Consider the following 21,663-nt stretch of genomic DNA (forward strand, 5'->3'; position numbering starts at 1 on the left):
TGGAAACAGGCCCTTCGGCCCAACTTGACCACACCGACCAACATGCCCCATCTACGCTCGTCCCACCTGCTTGCATTTGACTCATATCCCTTTAAACCTATCCTATCCATGTATCTGTCTAACAACTTCTTAAACATTGCGATAATTCCTGCCTCAACGACCTCCGACAACTCATTCCATACACCCATTACCCTTTGTGTAAATAAAGTTACCCCTCATGTTCCTATTAAATCTTTCCCCCTCACCTTACATCCTCTAGTTTTCGATCCCCCAACAGGAGTTTCCATAGAAAACTCACACGGTCACAGGGAGAACGTGCAAATTCCACACTGACAGCACCCGTCCTGAGAATGGACCTCTTGCCATCCCAAGGGGACCCCTGGATCCACCAAGAAGATTAACCTCCTCTGAGGCACTCCAACTTGATTGAACAGCAGAGAGGCTTTTGGTTAAATAGTCTTCACCTATTTGCAAAATAGAATAGACAATAGATGCAGGAGTAGGCTATTTGGCCCTTCGAGCCAGCACCGCCATTCAATGTGATCATGGCTGATCATTCACAATCAGTACCCCGTTCCTACCTTCTCCCCATATCCCTTGACTCCCCTATCTTTAAGTGCTTCATCAAACTCTCTCATCAAAGCATCCAGAGAATTGGCCTCCACTGCTTTCTGAGGCAGAGAATTCCACAGATTCACAACTCTCTGGATGAAACAATTTTCCTCATCTCTGTTCTAAATGGCCTACCCCTGATTCTTAAACTGTGGTCCCTGGTTCTGGACTCCCCCAACATCGGGAACATGTTTCCTGCCTCTAGCGTGTCCAATCCCTTAATATTCTTTTGTGTTTCAATAAGATACCCTCTCATCCTTCTAAATTCCAGTGCATACAAGCCCAGCCGCTCCATTCTTTCAACATATGACAGTCCTGCCATCCTGGGAATTAACCTCGTGAACTTACACTGCACTCCCTCAATAGCAAGAATGTTCTTCCTCAAATTCCTCTTACAAATATATTTCATTCAGGGGATATGGGGAGAAGGCAGGCACGGGTTATTGATAGGGGACGATCAACCATGATCACAATGAATGGCAGTGCTGGCTCGAAGGGCCGAATGGCCTCCTCCTGCACCTATTTTCTCTGTTTCTATGTTTCTATGTTTCAAGCAGCATCTCGCATGTAGCAATGTTTTATGACATAGATTTGCATAAGCTTTGCCTTCTTTGCATGTGCACAGATGTACCTAACTCTACTTTGTTTTCATGTGCGGTACACAACACGAGACCTATCCCTAAGAATGGAAATTTGAACTGAGATCCTTGTTTGGGTTTTGATTTGGAAAGGGTTCAATTGCTAAATGTAACAGCCAGGGTGTGAATTTCAAGCCAACAATATTATTGGCAACTTTTCCCTGAGTGTTACAAAAGGTTCCTATGGGTTTATCTGCTGAAAATGATGCATCTGTAATACATAATAATGAAAGTCAAGGAGTCATAGAGTCATACAGTGTGGAAACAGGCCCTTCAGTACAACTTGCCCAAGCTGACCAAGATGCCCCATCTACACTAGTTCCACCCGCCTGCATTTGGCCCATATCCCTCTAAACTATTTCTAAACATGTACTTGTTCAAATGTCTTTTAAATGTTGTTATTATACTTCCAAATTCTTTAAAATTTTGTTATAGTACTAATAATATTGGAGGGCTGTCAATAGTATATTTTTTAAGTAATCCATAAATTAGTGAATTGTTTATTTTTCTCCTGAGGCCAATTGAGAGAGTTTGTGGCATATGTCCCTGACATTACGCACAGATTAAACAGGATGGAATCATAGAACACAGTGGCACAGCTGGTAGAGCTGCTGCCTCACAGCAACAAAAACCCAATTTGATCCTGATCTCGGGTGCTGTCTGTGTGGAGTTTGCATGTTCTCCCCATGGGTTTTCTCCGGGTGCTTGGGTTTCCTCCCAGATCTCAAAGACGTGCAAGTTTGTAGGTTAATTGGCCCTCTGTAAAATCGCCTCTCCTGTGTTGGGAGTAGCTGCAAAAGTGGAATAACATAGAATTAGTATGAATGGGTGCTCACTCTCCCTTGTCTGTGATCACAAGGTCACCACATTACAGACAACATGCGATTACATGGGAGATAGAGCAGAGAAGACTCGCACAAATGCCAGGACTGCAAAATTGTAGGTCTGGGGAAAGATAAGATAGGCAAGGGTTGTTTATTTGGGGCAGAAAAGTCTTAACTGTGTATAAAATGATCATAACTAGAAGAGGAGTCTAAAACCAGGGAATGAGATTTACACAAAAGGACAAAAAGTGCACAGTAATGCCCCTGTCCCACTTAGGAAACCTGAACGGAAACCTCTGGTGACCTAGCGCCCCACCCAAGGTTTCCATGAGTCGCCAGAGGTTTTGGTCACTCGCCTGGAAAGCCTCGACCGAAGCGTGAGCTGCATCTACTGACCAAAGATCCTACAGGATCTTTGCTACCGACCACACACACACACACACACACACACACACACACACACACACACACACACACACACACACACACACACACACACACACACACACACACACACACACGCAAACACATCGCGAAGGTGGGGGCCAGGGACAGCGGAGGAGCACTGTCTGCTCGATGAAGAGGAAGGTAAATGGCTGCCACACGCACGGTAAGTCCTTTAGAGAGCGTGGGAGGGAGGGAGAGAAGGGGAAAGAAGGGGAAGAGAAGGGGAAGAGAAGGGGAGAGAGAAGGGGAGAGAGAAGGTGAGAGAAGGGGGAGAAAGGGGGGGGGGAAGGGGAGAGAAAGGGGGGGGGGAGAAGGAGTGGGGACAGTTTTAAGAATTTTAATAAAGTTAGCGGGCATTTTACCTTTCGGCGGTTCTTCTAGGTCCTGAAAACCAAAGATCCTATAGGATCTTTGCTGAAAACTCCAATGAGCCAATCAAAATGGCCTGTCAGCGAAGGAGATTGCCTTCGACTGCCTGTAAGTAAATAGCAACCCCACTCCACTGGCTTCGACCAAACCGCAACCTATTTTTAGTCGAGGCCGGTTTTGAATTGGTTGAAATAATCGCAGGAACATAGAGGAAGCCTCGACTATGCGGAAACCATTTTCGACCATTAGGGAGAGTAACCAAAACCTCCGGGAGGGGCGTAAGGTCACCAGAGGTTTTCATTCCGGTTTCCTAAGTGGGACAGGGGCTTAACACAACGGAAATGGCAGCATCTCTATAAAACATGGGTAGATGATGGTTCAGGTTGGAACCCCGATTCAGCCAGACTCAACTAAACGTCACCGGTCCATGTTCTCCAGAAATGCTCCCTGACCTGCTAAGTTACTCCAGCAATTGTATCCTTTTGTGGATTAATCAGCGTTTGCAGTTCCTTGTTTCTACGAGCAGGGATTTACAGTCGTTGGCAGAAAAAATCAACAGGAAACAAGGAAAATAAATTCACCCAGAGCTTGAAAAACCAAAACAACTGGAAATTCTCATTAAATTTAAAAATAAAAATACTTGAAGATCTCGGCAGGTCATTTTTGGTCGGCAATGTCAGAGGCTAAAGGGCATTCATCTCTACCTGAAAATATTGATTCATTGAAAGGCGCTACATGGCCGTACAACCCTCACCCACCCATCACAAGGGTGTGAATTTTGTTGGCATCCTCTCTCTGAGATTTAAAAAAAGTGAGAGACCAAGGGCTGCACAGTGGCGTAGCGGTAGAGTTGTTGCCTGACAAGCGGTAGAGACCCGAGCTCAATCCTGACTATGGGCGCTGTCTGTATGGAGTTTATCCATGTGACAGGGTCCAAATGAAGAAGGGTCTCGACCGGAAACGTCACCCATTTCTTCTCTTCAGAGATGCTGCCAGACCTGCTGAGTTACTCCAACGTTTTCTGCCTATCTTCAGATTAATCAGGGACAGCCAGCATGAATTTGTTTGACAAATTTGATTTCAATTGGTTGAGGTGGCAAGGAGAGTCGAACGAGAATAGTGCCTTTTAGCAAATGGATGACATTTTGGGTCGAGACTCTTCTTCAGGCTGATTAATCCGTGCCTTTCCAAAGGAAGATTTAACCTTTGTCTTGGACTGGGTTGCAATAATCCTCCCACCTCAGAGGAGAATGTGCCTCGCTTGTAATTGCCTGGTGTATTCCCTCCTCCCTTTGCGCACAAAGGTATAGCATTGACTGTTCCATAAAATGCTCTACTGCTGCTGAAGCCAGACAGGATTGAAAAATGTAGTCAAACGCTCTGTATTACCCCGCCCCCCCTCCTTCCTTTAATAGCCCCGGGTTAATTTTATCCGGGCTTGGCAATATATCTATTTGCAAAGATAATAAACCATGTTTACATTGTCACTTTAATGATGTTTATCCCATCCAATATATCATATTAACTTCCTTTAAATACAACATTGGCACCGTCTCTTCCTTCAGTTATAATTGATTCACTAAGAATCTTATCCACATCCACTGCTTCCACACGAGGACACTTAAGTGCTGGGGCAACCCAGCAGGTCAGGGAGTATCTCAGGAGAACATGGACGGGTAATGTTTCAGAAGGGTTCAAAGGTTCAAAGGTTCTTTATTAGTCACATACACCAATTGGTGTCGTGAAATGTGTATTGGGTCCCGTATTAACCAGCTTCTTGTTTCTTGTTCCTTCTTCGTTCCTTGTTTCTACATTTTCACTGCCTCCACGCACAATTTATCCAAGAGTCAAGAGTGTTTTATTGTCATATGTCCCAGATAGAACATTTACATTCATACTTGCTGCAGCACAACAGAATATGGAAACATAGTACACTGTGAACAATATAACAAACAAGAGGGAAAAAAAGTTCAGTTAAAACAAACAATAATAGTGCAATAATAACAATAATAGTCTATGTAGTTCAGAGCTTATTTGAGGTTGTCGTGTTTAATAGCAGAATGGCTGTAGGGAAGAAGCTGTTCCTGAACCTGGATGTTACAGGTCCCAGGCTCCTGTACCTTCTTCCCGATGGCATGGGTGAAATTAGTGTGTGGCCAGGATGGTGTGGGTCACTGATGATGCTGGCTGCTTTTTTGAGGCAGCGACTCCAGTAAATCGCTTCGATGGTGGGGAGGTCAGAACCGGTGATGGACTGGGCAGTGTTCACAAAAATATTCTTTGCTCTCACCGCAATCAAACCTGATCTTTATACGTATATAACACTTTAATTTGGATTTACTTCATGGTTTTACTTCGTACCTGCTCTATGCTCTTTCTAAACTCTTTTAGACTTTCAGCTCAATTAAATTCTTGGCATCCATTTTTGTCCTCAACCACACCTTCGGGAAGCTGATTATTTGGGAGATCAATTCATTTTCTAATGGGAAAAACATTTATCTTGAATCCCTTTAATCTCCCTTTAAAATGCCTCCAATTGCTCCTGGATTGACTTACCTTAAACGACCTGTCCCACTGCGGCGACCTAATTTGCGAGTTTAGAAGAGTTTGCGCTCGCCACAAACTCGCAGCATGGTCGACGCGTGGTCCTAGGAGGTCACTGGAACTCTCCTTCATGCTCGAGAGAAGTTCCCGCATACTCGCGGCCTCAGTTTGGTCGAGGAAAATGTTTCAGCATGCTGAAATGTTTTCCGCGAGTAAAAATTGGTCGACATGGTTCATTTGAACATGTAGTGCAGTGGTAGTGGGGTCGCCATGTAGTTATAGGCAGTCGACGTAGCCGTAGGCAAACTCCTTTGCTGACCGGGCAATTTAATTGGCTCATTGGAGTTTTCAGAACTAAGGAAAACCGACCAGTAATGTTAAATGCCCGCTAAACTTTATTAAGTTGCTGCCTGTCCCGCTGAGTTACTCCAGCATTTTGTGTCTATCTTCGGTGTAAACCAGCATTTGCAGTTCCATCCCTCATTGAAAGATAGTTTAGCATACTTTAGAGATACAGCATGGAAACAGACCCTTCGACCCATCAAGTCCTCACTGATCAGCTATCATCCATACACTAAGTTCTATCCTACACACGAGGGGCAATTTACAGAAGCCAATTAACCTTACAAACCTCTTCGGAGTGTGGGAGGAAACCGGATCTCTGGCACTGTGCAGCACAGCAACTCTACTGCTGCACCACTGTGCTACTCCTGCAGGCAAGTTGAGGACAAACTGATTCATGAAACTGCTTGCTCAGGAGTTGTGAATTGCAACAGGTTGGGATGTGGTGCAAATAGCGACAAGGTCTAACGTATTTTCTGCTGCCACTTGGTGGGCTGCCTTAACAAAAATATTAAAACCACCCTGAAGCTGCACTGAGAAGAAAATAAAAGGTTGACTCTGCAAGTGGGCTTTCCAGATAAGGATTACTAATATTCTGGTGCAGGTTGGGATTTGAGCTCATCCTAGTTCACCCAACTTTCCCTGGGAACTCTGCAACGGTTTGGTTGCAACCATTTAGCTAAAACATTAACTGACCAGATGTGTTAAATCTCTTCCAGATTTGTGATCCCTCGAGAACAGCATTTCCTTTAGTGTTGGATACGTATTCCCTTTAGTGTTGAGAGAGTTTACAGCCAAAAACGTTTTCCTTTAGTTTAGTTTTGTTTAGTTTGGTTGGGAAATACAGCACAGAAACTTGCCCTTCGGCCCACCGAGTCCGCTATGACCGCTGGTCACCCGTACACTAGTTCTATCCTACACACTGGGGGCAATTTTTAGAAGCCAATTAACCTGCAAACCAACACGTCTTTGGAATGTGGGTGGGAACCAAAGCACCCGGTGAAAATGCACATGGTCACATGGAGAATGTACAAACTCCATACAAACAAGAACCCAGGTCCCTGGCGCTATGAGGCAGCAATTGTACCACTGTGCCACAATGTGAAAACATTAGGGAGGGAGAGCCCCAGAAAAATATACTTATAACTGGAGGTAAACTGGACCAGTGCGATTCCAGGAAGCACCTCCTTACACAAAGCCTGATGGAAATCTGTACACGCACCAACAAACCTTTCAGGCTGAAGGTCAACTGGAAATTTAAAATTGAGATTATTGTTAGTTCACAGCAATAATGGAAGGAAGCTGTTGAATGCAGCTAAGATTAGCTAATACTTAAATGAACAGCAGAACTGGCAGGATTGAAGAACCCTAGTCGACGAGGAATATTGAGGCTGTGTGGAGGGAAAATAAGGAGGCCAATGTCAGGGAGGGGCAGCTGGAATCCAGTGAGAGCCTTGGGGAATACAGAGATGTAGGTGCATAGTTTATTGAATGTGGCATATCAGGTAAATAGTGTAGTCAAAAAGGCTTCTAGCACATTGGCCTTCATCAGTCAGAATATTGAGTATAAAAGTTGGGAGGTCATGTTGCAGTTATATAAGATGTTGGTGAGGCCGCATTTAGAATATTGTGTTCATTTCTGGCGCTATGTTATAGAAAAGATGTTGTGCAACTGGAAAGGTGCAGAGAAGATTTGTGAGGATGTTGCCAGGAGTCGAGGGTCTGAGCTTTATGGAGTGTTTGAGCAGATTGGGGCTCTATTCCCTGGAGCGCAGGAGGATGAGGGGTGATCTAATAGAGGTGTATAAAATTATGAGAGGAATAGATCAGGTGAACACAGAGTCCCGTGCCCGGCATAGGGGAATCGAGGACCAGAGGACATAGGTTTAAAGTGAAGGGGGAAAGATTTAATAGGAACCTGAGGGGTAAAATGTTCTCACAAAGGGTGGTGGGTGTATGGAACGAGCTGCCGGAGGAGGTGGTTGAGGTAAATATCGCAACGTTTAAGAAACATTTGGACAGGTACATGGATAGGACAGGTTTAGAGGGAGACGGGCCACACAGGCAGGTGGGACTAGGGTAGATGAGACATGTTGGTTGGTGTGGGTAAATTAACCTTTTTGGGAATCCTGCAGCAGCACTCCCAAGGTAGGCTAGTCCAGAACATTAGATCACACAGGGTGAGAGAGCGAATTGGTTATAAATGTAGCTTGGTGGAAGAGTAACAGTGGAGGGTTGTTTTTTTTACAAATTGGAGGTCTGTGACCAGCAGTGTGCCACAGGGATCAATGCTGCATCCCCTGTTGTTTACTATATATTAATGATTTAAATGACTATATAACTAACGTAGGTATATGATTACTAAGTTCACTGTGGCACTGAAATTGGTGACTCATTTAGACAGGGTAGTGTGAAAGTATGGATAGTATGGTTTGCTTGCCTGTGACATTGCTGCAAGCAAGATTGTCAGTGCATCTGCTTCTCATATAACATATCGCATATAACAAGAAACTCAAACATACTTGGTGATGTAGTGGGCAGTAAAGACAGTTGTCGAAGGTTGCAACAGGATCCGAATCAGCTGGGAAATGGGCAAAGAAATGGCAAATGGAATTTAATTCAGGCGAGTGCGAAGTGATGTATTTTTGGAAGTTATACCTCGACAGGCCATATACCGGAGCCAACGGAGTGTTGTAAATAGAAAGATCAGCGGTACAAGGGTATGGTTTCTTAAAGTTGGTAATAAGTTAGACAGAGTGGTGGAGAACCTTCTTTCATTAGCTAGTGCAAGAGTTGCCAAATCATGTTACAACTATACAAGATGGTCATGAGACCACACGTGGAATTCTGCTTGCCACACCATGAGAAGGATGTGATCAAGCTAAATAGGATGCAGAAATGATTCACCCCAGGATGTTGCCAGAGTTAAATAGGCTGGGACTATTTCCCTGGAGCAAGAGATGCTGAGACTGACAAGACTGATACAATCAACAGGGGCATAGATGAGGTGAGTTGTCTTTTTTTCCCAGGGAAGAGGAATCTACAACTAGAGGGCACGGGTGTAAAGAGGGGAAAGATTTAAAGGGAAACGCAAGGAAATTTTTTTTGCACAGATCACGGTGAGGAAATGGGATAAGCTGCCAGAAGAAGTGGTAGAGGTGATACAATTATGTAAAGAGATTTGGACAGGTAGTCGGGAAAGGTCCAAAAGGAGATGGGCCAAACTTAGACAAATGAGACCAGGTCAGGTTGGGATCTTGATCGGTATGGGCGGGTTGGAATAAAGCGCTTGTTTCCAGGCTTAGTAACTCTAGAGATAGACACAAAATACTGGAGTAACTCAGCAGGTCAGGCAGCATCTCTAGAGAAAAGAAATAGATGATGTTTCGGGTCGCGGCCCTTCGTCAGAATGGATACCTATCCAAAGATAAACACAGGGACAATTTACAGAAGTAAATTATTACAAAACTATAAATCTGAATGTCTTTAGAATGTGGGAGGAAACCGGAGCACCTGGAGAAAACCCACGTGGTCACATGGAGAACGTACAAACTCTGTACAGACAGCACTTGTAGTCAGGATCGAACCTGGATCTCCGGTGCTGGAAGGTAGAAAATCAAACACTACGCCACTGTGCCTCCAAAATCTTAACAGACTACCCACATTCTAACCACAGTAAATATGTGGTTATCTAAAACTCTGTTGCCTGGGTCCTAACTGACATCAAGCCCCATTCACCCATCTAACCAATTTAACTGATTGTAATATCTATTCTTGATGACGCATATATTTGTGATTCTATTTTTAATGTCTCCTCCATCACATGTATTTATATTCTTGCAATTCCAGCCTCTAACTCTAAATTTAATCTCTCCATAATTGATCGACATGCCTTCAGCAGCCAAAGTCTAAAGGTGTGGAATGCCCTCTTGAAACATCTGTGCCTCAGCATCCATGTTTACTCCACAAATATGCTCTATAAAGCATATTCTAATAATCTTTTTCATGTGGCATCAAATTCTCTTTGGTCAAAACTCTTGCAAAATGCCTTGAGATGTTTCAGTCCACTGAAGGTGCTATATGAATATGTTGTTACAATTTGAAAGTACTACTTAGCGGGCGGCACAGTGGCAAAGCAGTAGAGTTACTGCATCCCATTGCAAGAGGCCCACGTTCAAATCTGATTCTGGGTGCTGTCTCTATGGAGTTTGCACGTTCTCCCTGTGACCACGTGGGTTTTGGTGGGTCTGGTGCTTTGGTCTCCTCCCATATTCCAAAGACATGCAGACTTTTGGGATAATTGGCTTTTGTAAATTGCCCCCAGTGTGTAGGATGCAAAACTGGGATAACATATAACTAGTATACAGGTGATTGCTATTCGACGGGCCAAAGGGCCAATTTCCACTTTGTATCACTAAACTAAACTAAACTAAATTTCCTCCCACCTTCCATAGTCGCGGAAGTTTGTAGGTTAATTGGTTTCTGTAAATTGTCCCGAGAGTGTAGGATTGAACTAGTGTATGGGGTGATTGGGGTCGGCACGGACTTGGTGGGCCGAAGGGCCTGCTTCTGACACTGTATCTCTAAACTAAAAATAACGAAGTTTATGTACTAACACATTGACGAATTAATTGAATTTGTTTTCTTTCAATCTTTACTGTCTTAACCTGCATGAATGCTGGTAGCAGATCATCCCAGCTTCAGCGTATCGTGGTTGTAATATCATCTCCTTTGACCACAGATATTCACCTTTGGTTGGCGAGAGGACATTCGGCCTGGAGAGCCACTACACACCAGGAAGTTCTGTTTTGATGCTATATCCCACAGCAGCTTTGTCACTCTGTACGACTGCCACGGTATGAAGGGCAACCAACACTGGCGCTATCGGAAGGTAAGCAACACCCTTGTACGCAGTGGTTCAGGATATCGTACAACCACTCCCTGCTACCTTTCTCTGAAGCAATAATACCTTTGGTTTCCAATTTTTATCGAAGGGTCTTGACCCAAAACGTCGCCTATTTCCTTCGCTCCATAGATGCTGCCTCACCCGCTGAGTTTCTCCATCATTTTTGTCTACCTTTGGTTTCCAATAGTCTCTTTAATACAAACAGGTAAAGGGCCTGTCCCACTTGGCCGTCTTTTGCGCGTAATTTACGCGACATCATTTAAGCATCGTGACACGCACGTGATGCGCGCATGGTGCGCATTGCGCGCGCATGGTGCGTGGTGACATACGCAGTGGCGCGCGGTCGTGCGCGGCGCCCCAGGATTTTGGGATGTACAAAATCATTGCGCGCCATCTGCGTGACGCGCAAATGACGGCCAAGTGGGACAGGCCCTTAAATCACCGCACTTCGTGGCTGTGTTTCTACACACTACCTGGCCCTAAGACAAATGAGGTATTCACTCAGACTCGGAGGAACATCTTAAAGTAGAGAAAGACACAAAGTGCTGGAGTAACTCAGTTGGTCAATGTTTCACATCGGGATCCTTCTTCAGATGTAAAGCAGAGGCCTAGGGACAATGGAGTGTGCTATTGACAATGCTTCCACCGTCAATGTTCAGTATTCCAAGCTGTGACATTTTGGAGACATGCTAGATTTCCTTCGTCTTCTGAGGAAGTAGAGGTGTAGGGGTGCTTTCTCAGCCATTGTATCAATGCAGTTGTACCAGGAGAAAGTGTTGTTGATATTTATACCTCAGAATTTGAAGTTTTCAACCATCTTTAATTCAGCACCATTGATACATTTACTCTACCCCAATCCTGAAGTTAATGACTAGCTCCTTCATCTTGCAGACATTGAGGGAGAGGCTGTTGTCTTGACAACTTGCTATTAAACTCCAGACCTGCTTCCTGTACATGGCCTCATCATTGTTTGAGATCTAGCCTATGACAGTTATATCATCAACAAATATTAATGGAGTTTTAACAGAATTTGGCCGCAGAGTCGTGAGCTTATGGGGAGTATAGTAAGCATAGGGAGTATAGGGAGACTAGTAACTCAGCAGCTCATAGAATCTTACAGCACGAAAACAGGCCCATCGACCCAACTTGCCCACACCAACCAACATGTCCCAACTACATTAGTCGCACCTGCTTGCGTTTGGATTATATCCCTCTAAACCTGTCCTATCCATGTACTTGTCTAAACGTTTCTTAAACTATGTGATAGTACCTGCCTCAACTACCTGCCACGGCAGCTCGATCCATATACCCACCATCCTTTGTATAAAAAAGTTACCCCACAGGTTCCTATTAAATCTTCCCCCTCACCTTAAACCTGTGTCCTCACGTTCTCAAACAGCATCTCTGGAAATCATGGTCACAAGGGGACACAAAGTGCCGGAGTAGCTCAGCAGGTCAGGCACCACCTTCTCCAGAGGAGCTGCCTAACCTGCTGAGTAACTCCAGCACGTTGTGTATTTTGCTGCTTTAACTATGATCCTTTTTATTTTCACTGAGTGTCCCTCTCAGCCACACTTGGATTGATGCTGCCTTTTTAGCATTATATCTATTTTCAGAGGGGGAAAATTTAAATGAGATACACGGTGCAGGTTTTATTGTTACACAGAGGTTGATGAGTGCCTGGAATGTGCTGCCTGGGGTAGTGTTGGAGGCAGATACGATAGTGGTGTTCAAGAGGCTTTTAGATAGGCCGGTGGATATAGGTACATGGACTACAAAATCATATGAATGAAAGGACATGGATCACGTGCAAGCAGAGGATATTAGCTTGGCATTAAGTGCAGCACAGACAATAGACAATAGGTGCAGGAGTAGGCCATTTGGCCCTTCGAGCCAGCATCGCAACATTGCGTGCCGAAGGGCATGTTCTTGTGCTGAGCTCATCTATGTTCCATGTTCTCCAAGAAACTCTCAAATCAGCATTAAATTAACATGAACCGTTTTTTTTGTACAAGCACCGTTTCTCTTGATATTGCCCATGGATCATGCATATGGGCATAACGGTGTAATTCTGCAAACACAGCAATACTGGCAATACTCCAATTGTCCCATTATCCTGACATCTGAGTTATAATTGTATGGCCTTATCATTTAAATTATACTTGAATTCAATGCAAGTGCATTCCAAAGGCAAACCTGTAGAGTAGTTAAAAGGTAACGAAACATAGAGAGGCACTACAGTGGCGCTGCCTCATAGCTCCAACAATCTGAGTTTAGTTTAATTTAGTTTAGTTTAGAGATACAGAATGAAAACAGACCCATTGGCCCACCGATTCTGCGACGACCAGCAATCACCCATACACCCTAGTTCTACAGATTTGGGAAAATTTACAGAAGGCAATTAACCTACAAACTTGCAGGTCATTGGAATGTGGGAGGAAACCTGAGGACCCGGAGAAACTCCACGCAGTCACAGGGAGAATGTACAAACTTTGCACAGTTAGCAGCCGTACTCAGGATTGAACCCAGGTCTCTGCCATTGTGAGGCAACAGCTCTACTACTGCGCTACAACCCTAGTTCTTGCCACAAGTGATGTCAAATATAGAATTTGCTAATTCTCCATGTAACCAAAATCAATACCTTTCTAGCATTGTATACTTTCTCCCTTTGAGGAAATACTCATAACTAGGGGACTTGAAATATAATACATAGAAGGTTTGGACGGGGTGGGTCGTTCAAAAGAAATTTTCATCCCAAAGAGAAGTGAGGTCCAAAAGTCATTAATAGAATGAGAGTGGCGTCCATGTTTGAGGACCCACACTTGCAAAAGGGAATTGAGAATCAAACACTAGAACTATTTTCAATCGATCAGCACGAATGGAGATAGCAGATCAATGGGCTACCACCATGCCACAAATAACAGATTTGATGGTGCAATGGTAAAGCCTTACTTCTGATGAAATCCCACTCGAGAAATTTGAACATGGGGTGCAAACAGAACATAAGAAGTGGTAGCTGGGAGAAATCATACAGCCTCTTAAACACGATCTGCCATTCAATAAAGTGTAATGAATGAATGAATACGTTTATTGGCCAAGTATTCACATACAAGGAATTTGCCTTGGTGCTCTGCCCGCAAGTGACAACATGACATACAATGACAGTTATGAATGATACATAAAACATTAAACATTAATAATGAAACATAATTTCAGCCTCAATTCTATTCTTCTATCCGATTCCCATAACTCTTGACTCTGCAAAAGTCCAAAGATCCTCCTCATCCCTTCTTTCAGCTCTGCAGGACTACATTACCATAACACTGTCACTGGTGCCATCTTTCAGATGAAACATTAGACCAAGTTCACAATTAATCTCTCAGAGGAGTCTATGATATTATTTAGAAGAGGGCATTTTCACCATTCCTGTATCCTTTGCAGTGTTTATCATTCAACCAGCAAAACTGGAACAGATTATTTTTTATCGTCACATTATTGTTTACAGAAGCTTGCAATACACTGGGACTGCAGTGCAACACGTTTATAGATTAAAACATATTCAATTAGGTGCTCAGTGTTAGAGGGATTCAATGAATGAAAATGGCATTATATAAAAATGTCTTTCCTTATACATGCTGAGTAAAATTCCCACTACTATATCCCACCGTTTTACTTTTCTAGTGCCCACAACCTCAGAGGTCTTCCAAATATACAGTGGTACCATCCCCAGCTCTTTCTCCATAACATGAACAACTGCATTGGGGCGGCCTACTGCATCGGAGCTGCCATGCAGTACACATCATCCGACATTTCTGTCACCTCCAACCTGATCACACCTCCAGTCGCAACTTCTCATTCCCACTTCCTTCCGCCTTCCACAGAGACCACTCCCTCCACAACTCCTTGGTTCCCTCATCCCTTCCAAACTCAAGCCACCCTCTCCCCAGGTACTTTCCCCTGCAACTGCTGCAGTTGTAACTTCTTATACCTCGTCACTCACCTCCGTCCAGAGACACCAGCAGTCCTACCGGATGAGACTGAGGTTTACATGCACCTACTCTAATCTCACCTACTGCATTTGTTCTCGATGTGGCCTCCTCTACATCTACAAGGCCAAGAGTAAACTCGGCCACCGTTTTGCCAAATGCTTGCGTCAGTCTCCAAGCCTCATCCGTTGCTAAAGTGAGGCCATGCGCAAGCTGGAGGAACAGCATCTCATATTCCGTTTGGGTTGCTCACAACCACATGGTATGAACATTGAATTCTCCAATTTTAGATTACTACAACCCCCCCACCAACTTCTTCCACACCCCCCTCCCACCCCTCACACCCCTTTCTTTTTCCGTGCCCCCCCCTCCCCCACGGACTCAGACCTATTTCTCCTCTCAACCACCACTTCCACCTGCATTCCTTCCTCATGTTTCACAATTCTCAACTCTATAATCCTTTTGTCTCAACGTTTCTGTCTTTTCATCTCCAACCTTTGTGCAGCAATCTGCTTATCAAACCCCCCCTCCATTTAACTAATTAGGACCGAGAGAAGAGGTTTATCTATCTAGCCAGGTCCTCCAGTCAACGTGGCTCTGGAGACTGGGTCTGTCAAGAAATGAGACGTTTTTGGACATTAAGAGAATAAAGGCATATGGGGACAGTGCAGGAAAATAGGGTTAACACAAAGGACAGAATGCTTGATTTTGAATTGTTTTCTAGTCTGCCAAAGTCTGTCCAATCCCCATCCTTGTAATGTCCCATAGCCCCATAGTCCACTGAAATAGAGTCATAGAGCATGGAAACAGGCCCTTTGGTCCAACGTCCATGACAAGCAAGATACCCCATCTGGGATAATCCCATTGTCCTGCTCTTGGCCCATATCCCTCTGAACTTTAGACACAAAGTGCTGGAGTAACTCAGCAGGTCAGGCAGCATCTCTGGAGAAAAAGGATAGGTGGTGTTTCAGGTTGGGGCCCTTCTACAGACTGGAGATGGGACTAAAGAAGGGTCCCAACCCGTAACGTCACCCCTCCTTTATCTCCAGAATTTCTGCCTGACCCACTGAGTTACTCCAGCACTTTGCGTCTATCTTTGGTATATACCAGCATCTGCAGTTGCTTTCACACACCCACTCAGGACCTTTTCTATCTATGTATCTGTCCAAATCTCTGCCTTCCTCCAGTTCTGGCTGCTTACTTACTTGCTCGCCCATAAAACCACCCCACTCTGCTCCTCTCCCCTCCTCTAGTTTCCTTGCCTTTTGCTGCCAAGATCCTATGTTCTGATTCGTGGGTGGGCGGCGCGACTCACGTCGCAGCGGCCTCTGCAGTCCGTCTGTCGTTTTTTGTTTTTTTTTGTCTCGTTTGTATGTAGTTTTTATTTTTTTTTAAACTGGGTATGTGTGTGGGGGTCGGGGGAGGGAAACTTTTTTAAATCTTTCCCCTGCACGGAGAACCCGACCTTTTCTCTGTCAGGTCTCCGTTGTCGTTGGGGCCTAGCACCGTGGAGCGGCCTCCAACCGGAACCACCTGGGGCTCCAGTCGCGGAGCTGCGGACTTACCCACCATCGTGGAGCTGGCCGAGTTCGGAGTGGTGGTGGCGCGCTGCTGCGGCCCGACCCCAGAGATTCGGGGGCTCCAGCCGCTGCCCAGTGGACGGTGACACCGGGAGCCCGCGGGTCCCTGCTGGGAGACCGCTTTTCGGGGCTTCCGCAACGGCGACTTCTCCCGTCCGAGTTGCGGGGTTGAGGATGACCTGGAGCGGGTCCTTACATCATCGCCCGGCGCGGCTTTAATGGCCGCGGGGACTTGCTGGTGCCGGCCGGGGGCTCCAATATCAAGACACGGAGCGCGGCCTTGCATCACCCAGCGCGGCTTTATAATTGCCGCGGGACTTATTTACCATCGCCCGCCGGGGCTTTGACTCTGACATCGGGAGGAGAACGAGGAGTGCAGGGGAGAGATAAGACTTTGCCTTCCATCACAGTGAGGAGGAGATTCACTGTGATGGATGTTCATGTAAATTGTGTTGTGTCTTGGTTCTTCTTGTTTGTATGACTGCAGAAACCAAATTTCGTTTGAACCTCTGGGTTCAAATGACAACAAATAAATTGTATTGTATTGTATTGTTTTGTAATACAATACTTCTCTCCATCTCTACAGCTTGGTCTGATGCATCAGGAGAATCCACCTGATGTTGACTAGCAAAACCTGCTGGTTGTTATAGAACCACAGTTAATAGAAATGCTTTTGTATCAGCATATGCTTGATTTTGCACCTTTAATCTCAAACCTATTTGAAGCCTTCAATTTGAAACATGGTAACAAGCCCTTTGGCCCACCGAATCCGCGCCAACCAGTGATCACGCTGTACCCTAGCACTATCCTACACACGAGGGACAATTTTTACAATTTTACCAAAGTCAATTTACATACCTGTACGTCTTTAGAGTGTGGGAGGGAAATTGGAACGCCCGAAGATTCCACGCCGACCATTGATCACCTGTTCGCACTAGTTCCTTGTCATCTCATTTTCACATCCACACCCTACATATTTGCGGTAATATGCATAATCTAATTAATCTACAAACCCACACACCTTTGATATGTTGAAGAAAATGCGGAGGAAACTCACGCGGTCACATGGAGAATGCTCAAAGTCCATGCAGACAGCAGCCGATGTCAGGATCAAAGATTATAGACCAAAGCTCTATGATCTTTGGTCAGGATCGAATCTGTGTCTCTGGCGCTGTGAGGCAGCAGCTCTACTAACTGCGCCACTGTGTATAATTCACAACTAGAAGATTCTTCCTCATATTTTAATCCAAGTGTTTCTTCCTGACAAGGGATTGCAATGGTATGACAATACATTTGGGTGCCACAGTGGCGCAGCTTTAGAGTTCCTGCCTCAAAGTGCCAGAGACCCGTGTTCGATCCTGTAACGGGTGCTGTCTGTACAGAGTTTGCACGTTCTTCCTGGAACCGCATGGGTTTTCTCCGGGTGCTCCAGTTTCCTCCCACACTCCAAAGACGTACAGGTATGTAGGTTAAATTACTTAGGTACAATTGTAAAATATGGCCCTAGTGGGTAGGATAGTGCTAGTGTACGGAGTGATCGCTGGTCGGTGCGAACTCAGTGGGCTGAAGGGCCTGTTTCTATGCTGTATCTCTAAAGCCTAACGTCTCAAGACAACTGCTGACTACTGTAACCCTGCATTACTCTGGCGCTGACAGATCTACCTTTGTCTTTCTTTTTTAACATTCCTCAGGATAAAACCCTGTATCACCCTGTGAGCAACAGCTGCATGGACTGCAGCCGAGCCGACAAGAAGATTTTCATGAGCCGATGTAACCCCTCAGTGCACACCCAACAGTGGATTTTCCAACACGTCAATGTGACTGTTCTGGACAAATTCAACAGTAACTCCAGCTCATAGTGGGACATCTTTGCCGCAGCGGAGATTGTGCACATGTGGCGAGTCAGTTCTTCGGCTGGTGCTGACCGCGTCCAGATCAGATTCGTTCAGGTGTCGAGTTTCGTAGGTACGGGGGTAGTGATGCGGGGCGGGATGGGGTGTGCGTGTGTGCTTGTGCGCGGGGCGGGGCAGGGCAGCGGGCTCATTCTCAGGATCGGTGGCGGCCGCAGCCAAAACTATGAACGCGACTGACGCACTTTGGATGGAAGATGGGGGAAGATGAAAAAAATAACGAACCTCACTAGCTGTCACGACAACGTGGAAAGGCTCGCGAGGGCTCGGGGGTGCCTTGCTGGTCAAGAGCGGACTGGTTTTACTGGTGCACTGGACTTAACGAAAGAGAGCTGGAATTCTGCAGAATCTCAGGTCAATTCTGCTCCTGTGTATCTCGAAGTGGATGCTGATTGCACTTTTTGTTCTAGGGCAGGTCACAGCTCGACTGATCAGCAAAGTGCATGGCTGATTCCAAGTCAAACCTGTTGACCAGACCCTACAGAAGAGCTAGCCAGTATCCAACAATTATACTGAGCTTTTTTTTAAAAGAAAAAAACCCTGTTTGGGCTTTGTGAACAACTGTCTTTTCTTTTTTTTGTATGTATTAAATTGGAAAACAAAATGTGTGTCATTTATTGGTAATCTTTGTCAATAGAATTTCTAGGAAATGTCTAACCGCACATCATCTACCACATAGCACAAAAAAAGTTTGTCTTTTAGAGAACTTAAGTATTTGCTAGGTTTCTGAGAAGCAACATTTTGCACTATTTTGTTCTAAATGGAGACTTTATTAAAATGAAATATTGTGATTATATACCTGGCACAGCATTTCCCAGCAATCGCTGCACGTTATTTTTAAATAAATCTTTGTTAATCGTGCTGTTTGGATCCTGCCACTCGCATGGCTCCGTCAATGCACTGCGTGATGTAAAAGAGAAACAAAAATGTTGGATACATTTCAAAAAGGACTTCCACACGTTTTGAGACAATGGGTCGAACAATAGGGTGACACACAATGGTGCAGCTGGTGAGGCTGCTGTCTCACAACACCAAACCCGGAGTTCGATCCAGACCTAGGGCTTTGCACATTCTCCCTGTGACCGCGTGGGTTTTCTCCGGGTGCTCCAGTTTCCGCCCACATCCCAAAGACGTGTGGGTTTCTAAGTTAAATGACCTCTAAATTACCCTGTTTGTGTAGGGGGTTGATGTGAAAGTGGGGCAATGTAGAACTAGTGTGAACGGGTGATGGATGAGCAGCATGGACACAGTGGGCTGAAGGGCCTGTTTCCATACTGCATTTATCAATCAATTCAATCAAATCCACTGGCTGCGGATGGAGGGGACGGGTTTAGGTTTATTATTGTCACATGTGCCGAGGTACATTGAAAAGCTTTGTTTCACATACAGATCAGATACACTCCACATAAATACAATCAGGTCAAAATCCAGTACAATAATTAGATAATTGCAACAATAAATATATAGAACAAAGGGGAAAATGCAGTGTGCAGATGATCAAAGAGCACCTTCTCAAGGGAAGATGGTTGCTAAGTGATCATTAGGTGGGTCTGAGCTATACTTAGATCAGCAGAAGGTGCTCTTGAATCCCATGATGGAGCAGTGTATAAAGGATGAATTATTGCATTATTACCCTACCAACAGTGCAGGCACACATCATAATCTGGATGGCAGCATAATCTGGGGTGTTTGTTGGCACTGGGCCTGTAGTCGCTAGAGTTTAGAAGAATGAGAGGGGTCCTCATTGAAACGTACAGAATAGTGAAAGACTTGGATAGAGTGGATGTGGAGAGGATGTTTTCACTAGTGGAAGAGTCTAGGACTAGAGGTCATAGCCTCAGAATTAAAGGGCATTCTTTTAGGAAGGAGATGAGGAGGAATTTCTTTAGTCAGTGGGTGGTGAATCTGTGGAATTCTTTGCCACAGAAGGCTGTGGAGCCATCAGTGGATATATTTACGGCAGAGATAGATAGATTCTTGATTAGTACGGATGTCAGAGGTTACGGGGAGAAGGCAGGAGAATGGCGTTAGGAGGGAGAGATAGATCAGCCATGATTGAATGGCGGAGTAGACCTTCTGGGCCAAACGGCCTAATTCTGCTCCTATCACTTATGACCTTATGATGATTGCACCATTTGGAAATGTGGAGTTGTCTCCAGTAGCTTGTTACAGCAACACACTTAACCTGTTATTTTTTACCCACAAACTTGTCAGCAATGGCTCGGCAGGCCAAAGGGCCTGATTCCATGCAGCATCTTTCAAGCAATCAATCAATTAAGGCTGGAGGAACAGTGGAGTTCTCTACTACTGAAGCTAAATATTCTGTTCCTGTTCTCTTATTCTGTGTTTGTATGTTACACCCAGAATTCTACATCTATTTCCTTTATCATTCAAACTCGACCACTGCGCCACAGTGCCGCCCCAACGTGGGTTGCAAGCTACACAAGTGCAAAACAAGGGACTGTTCTTCCAGTTTGTGTGTGGCCTCACTCGGCAATGTGGGAGGCCAGAAAGGTTGTTGTGCGAATGGGAAGGGGAATTAAAATGGTTAGCAAACAGGTGCTCCAGCAGGACTTGGCAGACAGAGTGCATAAGTTTGGCCAAGTAGTCGGCCAAGTTGCCGTTGTAAAGGAGGCCACATTGGGAGCATTAGATGCAACTGATGAGGTCGGAAGAGGTGCATGTGAATCTTGTCACACCTAGACGGGCTGCAGAGGTCCCATGATGGAGGTGAGTGAGGAGGTGGAAGATGAAATACTTCCTAGGTTGACAAAAGTGCTGGAGAAACTCAGCGGGTGCAACAGCATCTATGGAGCGAAGGAAATAGGCAACGTTTCGGGCCAAAACGTTGCCTGTTTCCTTCGCTCCATAGATGCTGCTGCACCCGCTGAGTTTCTCCACACTTTTGTCTATCTTCAATTTTTCAGCATCTGTAGTTCCTTCTTAAACATGAAATACTTCCTGTTTGCTGATTCTATTTTATTGTTTCAAATTAACCTCATAATGGTCCTGACTTACACCTTGTTCTAAGATTCAGTCTAAGAGTCCTTTGCCGTGAAAACCTATTTGGCTGCATGTCTTCTATGACAATATTAGTACAAATTTGTTGATGTTTACAGCTTTCTAGTGTGCTGCATCAAGTCTAAGTACGAAAATCAGAATAGTACCTCAATCAGAAAATACATTTGAAGATTCTATCAGAACATTCAAGGTCCCCAATCCCTCTCAGGTACTGTGTAAGAAGGTCCGCAGAGACCGTTCCCTTCGCAACTCCCTGGTTAGCTCATCCCTTCCCACCCTAACCACCCCAGGTACCTTCCCCTGCAGAAGATGAAACATCTGTTGCTATACCTCTTCCCTCGACTCTGTCCAGGGGCCCCGACAGTCCTTCCAGGTTAGGCAGATGTTCACTTGCACCTCCTCCAACCTCATCTACTGTATCCGAGATGTGGACTCTTATACATCGGCGAAATCAAACAAAGACTGGTCGATCATTTTGCGGAAC

The 21,663-nt window shown here is 45.0% G+C and overlaps 1 protein-coding gene across 1 annotated transcript in view; it reads left to right on the top strand.

Annotated features, from left to right (window-relative positions):
- The window catches only part of galntl6 (polypeptide N-acetylgalactosaminyltransferase like 6), an 821,073-nt gene extending 802,311 nt beyond the window's left edge, over positions 1 to 18,762 (top strand). Inside the window, exons 11-12 of the mRNA XM_033018312.1 lie at positions 10,518 to 10,667; positions 17,940 to 18,762. Coding sequence (XP_032874203.1) covers positions 10,518 to 10,667; positions 17,940 to 18,107 — 318 coding nt within the window. The 3' untranslated portion in view covers positions 18,108 to 18,762. The remainder of the gene's footprint in view (positions 1 to 10,517; positions 10,668 to 17,939) is intronic.
- The last annotated feature ends 2,901 nt before the right edge of the window (positions 18,763 to 21,663 follow it).

The sequence above is a fragment of the Amblyraja radiata genome, chromosome 3 (assembly GCF_010909765.2).
Source record: "Amblyraja radiata isolate CabotCenter1 chromosome 3, sAmbRad1.1.pri, whole genome shotgun sequence".
NCBI classification, from domain to species: domain Eukaryota; kingdom Metazoa; phylum Chordata; class Chondrichthyes; order Rajiformes; family Rajidae; genus Amblyraja; species Amblyraja radiata.